The sequence below is a fragment of the Apis florea genome, unplaced genomic scaffold (genome assembly GCF_048593485.1).
Source record: "Apis florea isolate Af1SG1 unplaced genomic scaffold, ASM4859348v1 contig_1603_pilon, whole genome shotgun sequence".
Classification (NCBI taxonomy): domain Eukaryota; kingdom Metazoa; phylum Arthropoda; class Insecta; order Hymenoptera; family Apidae; genus Apis; species Apis florea.
In genome coordinates, this window is record NW_028256408.1 from 524199 (window position 1) to 536941 (window position 12743).

At 29.9% G+C, this 12743-nt stretch overlaps 1 protein-coding gene across 12 annotated transcripts in view; it reads right to left on the reverse strand.

Moving 5' to 3' along the window:
- CASK (peripheral plasma membrane protein CASK) overlaps positions 1-12743 on the reverse strand; it is a 235986-nt gene that overhangs the window by 13545 nt on the left and 209698 nt on the right. For 7 of the 12 annotated variants that reach the window (XM_086902771.1, XM_086902629.1, XM_086903179.1 and 4 more), the window contains one exon: positions 267-296. The exons of the other annotated variants lie outside the window; for them this stretch is intronic. In XM_086902771.1, the coding sequence (XP_086758897.1) occupies positions 267-296 (30 nt within the window). The remainder of the gene's footprint in view (positions 1-266; positions 297-12743) is intronic. 12 annotated transcript variants of the gene reach the window in all.

The following is a 12743-nucleotide window of genomic DNA, read 5'->3' on the forward strand; positions in this document are numbered from 1 at the left end:
AAACACAAACCATTGGCAAGGATAAAAAAAAAAAAAAAGATCAAACATCACACGAGTGATAAATCACGAGCATTGCCTTGATATCTGAGCGTTAGCTTTCGCGTAATTCTTCGTTATTTACTCAGACTCACACCGCACACGGTACACAATATGCGTGTGTTCAAATGTAATGTGGATAATATATATATATATATATATGTATGAATAAACGCATAGCCTTCTAACTACAGCAGTCCAATCACACCAGATCAAGTGGCGGTACTTACTAACACTGGCAGAGGCTTAATCCTGAACAACTAGAGCGTTGAAGAAACAGAAAAAAGGAAGATCGATTAATTAACATGTTCATCAAAACTTGATCTCGGTCGAATTTTCTCGATTTCTCTATTTTTTTTCTCTCTTGTCATTTTCTTTACTCTTTCTCTCTCTCTCTCTCTCTCTCTCCCTCTCTTTCTCTCTCTCTCTCTCTCTCTCTCTCTTTCCTTGCCGACGTACACAAGAAAAAAAAAGGAAAAAAAAAAAAAAAAGAAAGAAAGAAGAACACCTACGTTGGAATGTCGCGCTATGTCAACGCTTCCGAGATTCACGGTGCGCATTGCTGTGACACATGCAGTTTCCTTTCTAGCTCTCCTCTCTCGATCTAGTCGAGTCTTGGAACCTCATCGTATCATCGATCGTACGAAAAACGATCGAGCTCATAGCTTCGCGACAGCCAAAAGCGTCACAACCAAGGTGCGAGCTGGAGAACCAAAGATCACGGTACGTTTTTCGTCGTTTCGCAGGAAGAATCGATTTCTGCTTGTACGTTTTTCGTCAAGTGATGCGGATCAATGCTTTCTTGTTACTCAAGTTCAATAAACAGGTCGTCAGGTGTAATAAGGCGTACGAATAAATGGAAAATCTTGAGGAATAGAGAGTAGACAGAATCGATTTTCCAGGAACGATCGAGCAATGTTCCGTTTTCACAAGCGTCGAGCAACGCCACAGTTTACTCACGTTCGACATTAAGTTATATTACGTTATTAAATCGCGTTCTTTGTGGCTCATTTCCGCAAAGACTTTACAGTTACAATGCGGCCTGTTCAACGATCACTCGTACAGATATATCAGATTTTTAATAATAAAAAAAAAAAAAAAAAAAAAAAAGAAAAAAGAAAAAATGAAAAAAGAAACATGAAAATGTCTACCATCCACATATATATATATATACTTCTATAGAAGAAAAAAGAAACATTAAAGGGGTGTATGTATGTATATGTGAGACGGTGAAGCATAAAAATAGACAGACAATGAAGGCATTCTAAAGACCAGTTTCATAGAAAAATCTACCTTCCTTTACGAGCCCTTTATGGTCGATATCTTCGACTATGGACCGTTTTTCTTTTTTCTTTTTTTGTATCTCACATGAACGGTTAAGACGTATGAAACTGGTCTTAGGAGGAGCCATAGAGGAAGGGAAGGATTCTCCATGAGTTTCAAGCCGCACTGTTCCAGAAAAGTCACCGCGAGAATTGCCTCACCCGATCTCTCAACAACGTTCTCGTATGGTATAATAATATTGATGGTCGAATGGCTGCCGGCGTGCATTGGAAGCTACGTTCTACTTTAAAGAGAGCTAAAAAGTGGATCGGGAAAGAATGGTTTGACGAATGATAGGTAAATAATGGGAATCGAGGAGTAAAAAGGGGATACAACAACTTCTACACAGTGACATAGCAGGTACTGCACTATCGACAACTCGTCTGGTGGACTGACTGCTGCTGACGCTGCTGAATTCTCTGCTCGATTTCCATTGGAACTGCGCTCTACCATCGAGTGTCGGACCAGAGAGGGGGTTCCTTGTTAGAGGATTAAAACGGCAGGGTTCTGTGCCCCGTGTCTCATTGTAACATATTATGGGAGAGTTATGCAAAGAAAAGAAAAGAAAAAAAAAAAAAGGACGCGTTGTACCATCAAGCAAAGAAACATCGAACTGCGTGAAGATATCGTGATTGATACGAAATTTATTGCATCTCGATTTCACGAGGGATTCTATCAGTGGCGTGGAAATGGCGAATCTCTCGAGAGTGCATATATAGTGTGAGAATTGAAGTTTCGTTCAACTGGTGTGGGAGACGATCAAGGTGGATTTCTTTCATTTCCAGGCCAGGTCTGAATAAGATCGATGAATAATCGTGAAATATTTCCATAGTTGAGATCCAACGTTTCGCAATATCGTTCACTGTTCATTTTGCGGTACGTCCTTCCGATTGGTACTGTTCACTCACAATTCCAAGGTTCAAGGTGTATACATATAATATAATGGCCAGAGAAATGAGTTTAAAGACACAGATAAATGTTACCTAATTGGTCCACGCATACTGCAATAACTTGTATGGGATTGGCAGTTTACAAAGGATCGTCGTGGTATACAGGACAATGAATTCTCGACGAGTTTACGGCACAGATTTCGTAAAATACCGATCCGATCGAAGAAAACGAAAACGTAAATAGAGCATCCTTAAAATTCTACAACGAAAGCAACGAGTTAGCTTTAGTTTAAATCAGGCCACATAATTCTTCTTTCTTAACGATGCCTTCGTATCGAACGATCTCGAAAAAAAATCAGAAACAATAAACCTCACGATTTTTCTTTATACGCTCATCGTTATATACTGTATGCAAATAAAATCAATCAAAAGACTCGATCGATTAACGGAAGGGAGACTGCCGTAAACGTTTAATAATCATAATGGACATATAAGTCGGTGCAAAGGGTGAAACAACACGAGTAGTCGTAATTTAAGGTACGTGTACGTGCTTAAAACCGAGAGATCGGTGTCCGGTCGCCGGCTATATTGTTATCTACGACGGACAGAGAGAAGAGAAATCACGTTGGAGGTGACGTGCGACGAATCATGATGTTCCAGCAGTTCGTGCTTTATTATATCTTCGTACAATGCACCGCCGCAATAATACCGCTGCTCGTTTTGCTCGCCGCCGTTGACGGGTACTGGTTTCGCGTGCAACACTATACGTAACAGAGAAATATCACTTCCCAGATATACAACGGTGGTACAATTTTTATCGTTACACACAGGTGTCCACGACAGGTGAGATCGACCGGGGGACACTTACGTTACTTTGCGCTATGCCAGCCGGGGAGGGGGGGGCCCACCATTGATGCTCACTGGGGAGAGATAGTCTTAAGCGTATCACAAGCGGGTGTATGTATGTATGTATATATATATGCACAGGGCTCGTAAAAATACAGATCGGCACTGTAAGCGCGATTGCTTAAGAATTGCTTGGATCGAATTAAGTGCAAATAATATTTGCACAAAACAGGAACGATGTTATAAAGTGTACTCGATTTTAGCTTGGATACTTTTAGATTTTCTCTCTTCTTGATAATAATTTTTTGCAATTTGGTCAGTTTCTTATTGTTTCGTTCGAAATAAGTTTTATGATAAATAACGATTGTAATGTTGTTGGTAGTCTGAAAATATCCAAACACCATGAATTAAGAATTTTATAATTATCTATTTTTTAGATTCAAATCTGTCGATGTTTTAATTTCAGATTCAGAAATTTTATAAATATCAAAATTTCAGATCGGATTAATTAGATAGGTGTTACCTGTTTTGTGCTGATTTGTGTAATATATCGGAACGATATAATAATCGTACATAATAGAATCCATTACATTAGCACGTTTACTTACTTACACATGTAATAATCGATAAACTTTCGTGTTAACATTTATATGTATATAGTATATATATATATATGTAAGTATCTATGTACTCGGCACAATTTACAATACTTTACAAAACCTGTCAATTAAGCAGTACATCTGTACACATGGCAAGTGACAGGGCCTCATCTCGTGGTGATTTCAATCTCTTCGTATTGGGTAATGAAATCCGCTGGATCAAACATCGAAACGACATATAGAGGCTATATACAGGTACAAACTATGTACAAAAATCGAGACGTAAAACGTCACGCTTGTAAACGCGAAATTAGGATTTTAATCGTACTCTCTGGCACAAGGGAACATCGATAAATAAAAAAATTCCAATCTTCATTCTTTTTGAAGGCCGTTCTAGTTCGTAATGGAATTCGGTAAATATTGGACAATCACTGGTTTTAATCTACACTGGATTCTTTTTTTCAGAAAGGATGTGTAACAATATCAAGCAGGAATATACTAAAACTATAGGAAATAGATTTTCAAAACTATGGGAAACTAAAACTAAAAAAGGGAGAGATTTTTTTAAAAAGTAATTGTTCCGATTATAAAGTGCAATGCAGTTGTATTGTAAAATATGAATTTATAATTAAGAAAATAAAAATCATATGAACAAGATGTGAAAAATGTTTAAAATTGTTTTTTTTTTTTAATTTTAAATCATAAACCGTGTATATGTATTCACAAATATAATATATTGAAATAAAATACTAACATAAATGAAAGTGATTTTCTACTGATATATATTGTTTTTAAAAAATATATAATAATACATTTATAGTATTTCTAAATTTAGAGAGGAACTTATCTATGCTTAAAATAATATTAAATTCATTTTAATCAATTTTTAAAGTAACAATTCGAAAAAGGAAAATTTGTCTAATATTCGATCCATCGAATTCCATCGCGTACCAATAAGAAATTATCGAAGTTCTCTTGTACAAATTCCATGCATGTACAAATAAGAGATCAAAATGAGAGATCAAAAGAAACGTTAATTCAATCGATCAAGAAACTATTATCAAGATTATCGGATATTGCTTGACGATTATCTATCATTTCTTGAGATACGAGAAACATAGAGCTTTTACATTACAATTCTTCTGTTTACAGGAATCGTTGTTGTTGCATCCGCATGATTGATCGAACTCCCTGAGATTAATATACGAAACATAATCGATGCGAAGAGAGAACGTAAGATTCATCGTAATCGGCTACCCTCAGCTGCATGTTCAGAGATATTTGCAGATTCGGTGACATTCGTTGTGCAAACTTCTGAGCAAGGAGAATCCGCTCGTGGTGAGGATGCGAGATGATCATGATGATGAGACGCGTGTTGCATGATTTCAGATAGAACAAAGATATTTCTACTTTACTCGAATGTTTGTATGCCAAAAAGAAAAAAAATAAATAAATAAAATAAAATAAAATTGCACTACTACTTCTCCGAATCGGTGATTGTAATTTCGATTTTAAATTATTCTATTTTTAAACGTATGGAAAAATTTTTCTTTAAGACAGACTAATTTCATGTGTTTAATATCTTTTTCTAAGAATAAATTAGATTACTAAGATAAAGAAGTTTAATTTAATAGAATCTAAGTTTTCGTTCAACACATTTGAATTCATGTTCTTATTACAATGATTTTTAATATATTTTAATCAATATTTCTTCGTTTTTTTCTTTTTATTAAAATGTTTTTCAAAATGATATATATATATATAATGACACTCTTCATATTAAAATATTACAATTATATTTTAAAATGAATTAATTATATTTAAATTAAACATAACTATATAATTACAAAAGCTCAAATATCTAATTTTTTTGAATTTGAAAATAATAGAAATAATAATGGAGATTAAAAAATTTTTTAATTTGCCGTATGAATCTAAAACATTCAACTGTCTAAAAATTAACTATACCAGAAAATTAAAAAGTACATTCTTCTATATACATATAAAAAAAAAAAAAAGAAACAGATTCAATCACCAATTCGGTTATGCATCATGTCGTGCAGGAAATAAATATGATCGGGAAAGTCGAAGATAATCCCCGTTATTTCAATCGATCGAACGATCCAGATCGAGAGAGATCGCACAGTATATATGCATTAATTAAAATCACGATGCAATAAAACTATAAATATAATATATATTTATATATATATATACCGGTCAGAAAGGAAAGCTTTAACGTTTGCAAAGATATCCTTCATGCAGGTGAGGGTATAATGAGGGGTGTAACAAAAGCTTCTTTACGACAAAAAACAACAAACAACATTCCAACACATGTTGTAACGAAAGGTGCATTCCTTACGAAACTCGTTCGCAATAATATATTAACTGTCTACCAAGACGAAGTGATCAACCCGCCGTTGAGGGATAAATGAAAAATAAAACAGAGAGCGATAGAGATAGAGACAGAGATGAGGAGATAAAAGAAACAAAGAGAAAGATAGTAAGAATATTTAAGGGGAAGACAGAGTGGGAGAGATGTAGGCAGATTGTCCCACTTTACTTAACTCATTGGCTCTCATAGAGAAATAATAATCAGAAAGAACAATTACTTGGATAATTCTTTTATTTTAAAAAAAACGCAGAGTTGAAACCTTAACAATTCTCAAAAAGTTTCGAAAATTGAAACTTTTAAGAGGAATCTTTTGTTCTATTGGACACTTTGCAATGATTGCAATTTTGATATATAATTGTCAAAATGGTCAAGTGAAATGAGACGCACCCTTAAATACGTAAAGAAAGAACAGAGAGAACGAGAGAAATATATAGAAGGATTCGAAAGAAGAGACATGCAAACGCGCCGTGGACTCGAAAGCGCCGACCAAAGCGTTTTGTTACACCGCTCGACTACTGAACTTTGCCTTCTTTTCGCCATTTCTTTGATTTTTTTTTTTTTTTTTTCTTATTCTTCCTCTTCCTTGTATTGTTCTGTTTGTCAAAACTCACACGTATAAACTGTGGGATCGCACTTAATTATCTTCTAGCAAACGGGGATCGTCCCTGTTTAGTCGTTTCGTTGCTTTGCAAGTAATATGAAACAAGGCGCAAACTTCGAAATTCGTCGGTCGTAATACAAAATTTTGTATTACGCGTGCCCGAAATATATTTTCGTGTCGACTTTCTTGATGTTAAACACCTTTTAACATCCGTTCCATCCGTGAATCTTCGATTCACAGCCAATCAAGTTATAGTTAACGAGTTAAAAATTAATTATTAAACTCCACGTTCGCGAATTTCTTGTTTGCACTTCTATGCGTTTTGTGTACAACAAGGTGAGACGTATTCCATTGTATTAAGGAGAGAAAGTGATTTTTCCCCATAAAATAAGTCGAAAATATAAAATACCATTTTCCTTTTTTTTTTCCCCCAGATAAATTCTGACTTTGAAGATCAATCTTGGCTAATATATCCTAGATAAGTTCTCGTGCAAACTATTTTATTTCTGATTGGAGATTCTGGTTTTGTTTAAATCAATAATTTACCACTGCTTCTCAAATTGGAAACAGATCTGCTTTGTTGGGCAATAAATATTTATCAACGAGAAAAAAAAGCATAGGATTATTTATTACTTAATCAAGCTTGGAACCATTATTTTGGAACAGCATGTCAAATTACTTTGTTAAATATGATATATGGCTCGTTTTTTAGAACGAAATATGACGATGGTTTTTGTAGGGAAAACCGTGGAGATTTCTTTTTTCTTTTTTTTTTTTTTTTTTTTTTTGAAAAGGAAATTTCATGCGGATAAAAAGTATTTTACACTTTCTGCTTATTTTTGAGAAAATCACTCTTTACTATGATATATACTATGAATCACGTCGCTCCCTGTTTGCATATTATTCTACGATAAATCACGCGTTAATTGGCATCATAGCTTCTTTAATATCTTTTGAGTTTGCAGCATTTATCCGTAAATTAAAGAAGTTTTTAATTAATTTTGCAAATTTAATTTTAGAATCTCTTCAAATATCACACAAATCAAGTGATTAACCAATTTTCCTTGTTAAGATATTATTATTGACAAATAATCTAATTATAATTAATATTATGTAACATATTATTCTATATATAATAATATTATATAATTATTATATAATAATAATTCTAATAATTATGAATAATAATTGAAAATTCTTAAATTTTTTTTGAAAATTTCTTATAAAAATTGACTGAATTCTTGCATAATCTATATGTTGTCGAAATTATCGATAAATGCTACAAATTATGAGATAAATCTAGAAAGACTATGAAGCATTTTAATTTAGTGATTTAACATGGAATAATTTTTAAAATAATGTATGTCATGCGATGCTGGGTATTATTTCTATTAATTTCACTTTTTTTTTTCATTATTTTTTAATACTTAAAAATATGATTACATCCATATATGTGGGAGAAACAAATATTAAAACACCTATTTAAAAATTAATAAAAGACTTAAAGAGGAAAAAATTTCAAATTTCCTTCGAAACGTAATCGTGCATTAAAATTATAAATTTATATATAAATTCATGTTTATTACCAAGAATAGCATACTAGTATGTAATCGAAATAAATGTCACATATGATCAAACAATTATTTTAAATAGTGAAAAACATTCAATATTAAAAATTATTACGTGCTTTGTATAATTAAATAATTTCAATAATTATTCAAATTATAATCAATACTTAATTTGTAATTCGTAATTAATACTTAATTGTTTGTACTAATGTAAACATCAATTTACCCAGAATCGACATGTCGTGATGAAACTTTCAAAAAAGAAAAGAAATTTTCTTTCCTTACATATCTCGTCATCGCAAAATTACTTTCATCCGTACTGTTCGAAATGAACATATTAAATGACGAATATATATATTCTACGTATAAATATATACATATGTGAGCATATGTATACTTGAAGCAAAAGAGGAGAAGGGATAAATCGTATTTATGTTTCATATGTAAATATGTGAGTGTATATGTGTGTTCAAAATTCTTCGCTATATATATGCTATTTATTCACTTATACGTGTCTAATATCTATATATGCGAAAAGAAAAAAGCATAAAAACGTGATAATTAAATAATCACATATTGTGGCATCGAATGGCATTTTTTTTTTTTTTTTGAAAAATTATTTCAATTTCACGAGGTATTTAAATTCATGATCTGGTTGTTCCAATATAAATTAAAACAAATGGCACGAACAACGTATAATTTGCGGATTAATATTCACGATGTTATTAACTGAAAATGAAAGCATCATATAAAATTTGTAATCGCAAAGTATGTTTCACTTTGCATTTACCTAATTGCAAATAAAGAATTATTCCTTGATAATTGATAAATGATAAAAACGGAGCTCTCTTGTCGAGAGCTTCACTGGATATTGAAATAATGTCTATGTTAAGCTGAAAAGTGAATATTTCTTGTATTTATACATGTTACTGTTCAAATACAGAGAAAGAAACGAAATATAATAAATAATTTTTAAAATTAAAATTATATCCTGATAATGCAAGAAAGGAAAAAAAATTATCATAATTATTTTTAAGCAAAATTTCTCTCTCCGATACGTGAAACAGTAAATTAAGCTTCAATATAGGTATAAAAAAATTGGTCATATGACTCAAGTGTCTTAGTGTTTAAGTGTAGTAATAATTCTTTGAATATATATGTATGTACGTGTGTGTGTGTGTGTGTGTGTGTATTGTATGTATGCATTCAAAGAAATCAGTGAAAACCTTTAGTTATCGGCTCCATTTAATAAATCATACGATCGTTATTAAAAAATAATTATCTTGGAAAAACTTTTTCACCAAGATAGACGAAAAAATGGTATCTTATAGCGAGGTCAAGACTTCGTAAAAACATTGGAAAAAAAAAAGTAGAAAAAACATTGTATTCAGCTACGTTCTTTTCAGAGTTCGTTAGCAGGTAACTGAAAACCTCATTTGTAGGGGTAGAAATGGCTCAATTAAATCCTGGTTGGCTTAATTTCAAAAAAATCTTGCATCTTGCTCCACGTACTTTCTCTAATGAATTTATAACGTTACCTCGTGCTCCGTGTTAGATACCTCATTTTACTCTTAATTTCACTCTCTATATTCCCTGCGTTTATTATTGATTTAGAAAAATATTATTTCTTACGTGCGTAATTGTTCTAATACCTGTTCGATTTATTAAAAACGCAAGATAATTTTTGATAATTTTCGTTTGACAGCGATTAATTTTAAATAAAACTAACAGATGATGTTTTATATCGAGTCATTAAGAAAATGATTTGAAAACTATTTTATTTAATCTAAATTTATATTCAAAAAGATGTATTTATGAAAAAATTAATGAACGTAATTTGTGAATGTATTAATTACCAATGTACGAAATTATTTTTTATAACGATATTTTCGTAGAGAATATTTTTTATGATTGAATATTTTTACGGGATAAAAGAAATTACTACACGAAAAATAATTATTGTGATAATAATATAATTCTATTGTAATTGTAAAAGATGTACGAAAGTATCTGATATCATTTTAAATAATCAAATTTCATAATCTGATTAATGAATGATTCATTACAACACTTTCGTAGAAACTTTGAAAAATATCAAAATTGAACAGCGATCTTTTGCATTAACTATCCGTGTTTGACCCAGTTTCGATTCTTTCAGCAATTCAATTTCAAGTACATTGAAATTCGATGTAATTCCTTTAAATTCATTTCTTAGTAACCATTGGTTCATGAAATTTATATTTATTAGTTGGAACTTCGTTCCTAGAGCATAAAAATTATCTAATATCAATTGAAAATATTAGGCAAAACTACAAGTAATTTCCAATAATTCTTATTTGTAACTTAAAAATTTATATAAATTATATATTTATGCACTATATACTACTATAAAAATGATTACTCAAAAAATGAGTGGAAAAGAAAATAAATTTATTATTTTATTTAAGTAAAAAAAATGATAATTTTCAAACAAGATAAAAATTTTTATAGAACATTAAACTTTTTTATATTCTAGGCATCAACTAATTATTATTTACATTAAGTTTTTTTTTAAAACTATTGGACGGAGGATTCTTTTTAGAAAGGTTCGACTCTTTATCCTCTTAAAATATTATTAAGAAAGATATATTACCCTGATTGCAGGATTATTAAGAGAAACGACTATATTTGCTTATCTTAAATATTTATTATGTCTATATCGAAAATAATTTAATAAATGAATATTAGAAAAATACATTTAGAGAAAAATTGGAAATTACTTCTTAGCTCACCCAATTCCAAAGGTACAAAGCTTAATACTTGATTACAATCTAAAAAGCATTAGAAAGAAAAATTAGCTACGAGTTCTCAAATTGAAGACAATTATTACGGGATTGTAATGTTCAGGTACGAATATATATATTATTATAATATCATAAGTTTATATATATATATATATATATTTATATGAACTTTCTCTTTTATATATATATATAATTTTTTTTTTTTTTTTTATGTTTCAAGATCTAATTCTATATCTGAAATATTTAAATTTCTCTAATCGATTCAATTTCCTATAATCTAGGAAATTTATTAAGCAACTAAATATTCTATTATTCGACTATTATTATTAATCTATTATTAACTTCTAATAATTAACTTCTCTATATTGTATACAACATATAATATTATAATGTATACAAAAATCTCTAAATAAAATAGGAAATAGATTCCAATAATTTATATTCAATTACTTTATACGTAAAGCATATAAATTTTTATGAATTTAATTACTTTATAGATTTTATTCTAGAAATGAAATAAAAATATTTGCATAAAGTATATATGCAAATTGTTTAAAATATAATATGTATTATAAAATTGAAAGAAAATCTTGAAATATAATTTTAAAAATAAAAATAAAATAGTTTTTAATAGTACATAATAATAAATAAAATCTCACATTTTTCAAATTAATATAATAATATCAACAAAGCTTTATTAAATAAAAATAAAATAAAATGATATCAATATATTTTTTTTTTTGCCTAGTAATTCGATCATCTGATAAGAATTTTTTTTTAATATCAAATAGAAAAAATTAATATCCACTCGAAATATAAATATATAAATAATAATTCAGAGAAACTGAAATTGCAATTTAGATTCGAAACTTAACATCTACAAATTTAACTATTAAAGCTTCATAGGAGTTCTCTAAACAGCGTAACACCAGATATAGCCAAGATCCAACAAATCAAAACACGCCAGATTCGAGTACACAAGGTACTCTGTAATCTATTATACGAACTGTCTCTTTCCACGTTTATCCATTCATGAAACTTGATGTTTAACTACGTATAAACTACCGACTATCCATGGAACTTCTCAAGTTCCATGCGATTCCAGTCCAAATCATTCTCGACTATTGTACAAAAGATTAGGCGCGTAATACAAGACTAAATACCGAAATAAAACTTTCATTTTGTCGGTGAATAAAGACTAGAAAATTCCAATATTAAAATATTTAATATATATATATCTTTCTTCTCTTTATTCAGATATTAGATTAAGTAATAAGCTTGTCTGTATTTCTTTAAAAATTTGAAAGTGTTACATAAAATTTATTTAATTAGTCATTTTTTTGCGCAAATTATTAATATATTAGATAATTAATTCATTTATTTTTTGTGTTAAGTAAGTTTAGTGAAAGAAATTAATAATAATTTTGTAATAATTTTTATCATATCTAATATAAATATGTAATCTGATTTGTACATTTATTCACAATAGTTGATATTAATAACATTCTTTCTAGAAAAGAGACAACTGATTACTCAACCTAATATTATGAATAAAATTTACAGGATAAAGAAAAAATGGGAATATAAATTGGACTAGAAATAATTTGTACGTACTTTCTCAGTAATAAATTTCTAAAAAGCACGTTTGTTTATCGGAATTCACCTGTTTAAAATGAAATTCCTTATCTAATCTCAAGTTAGA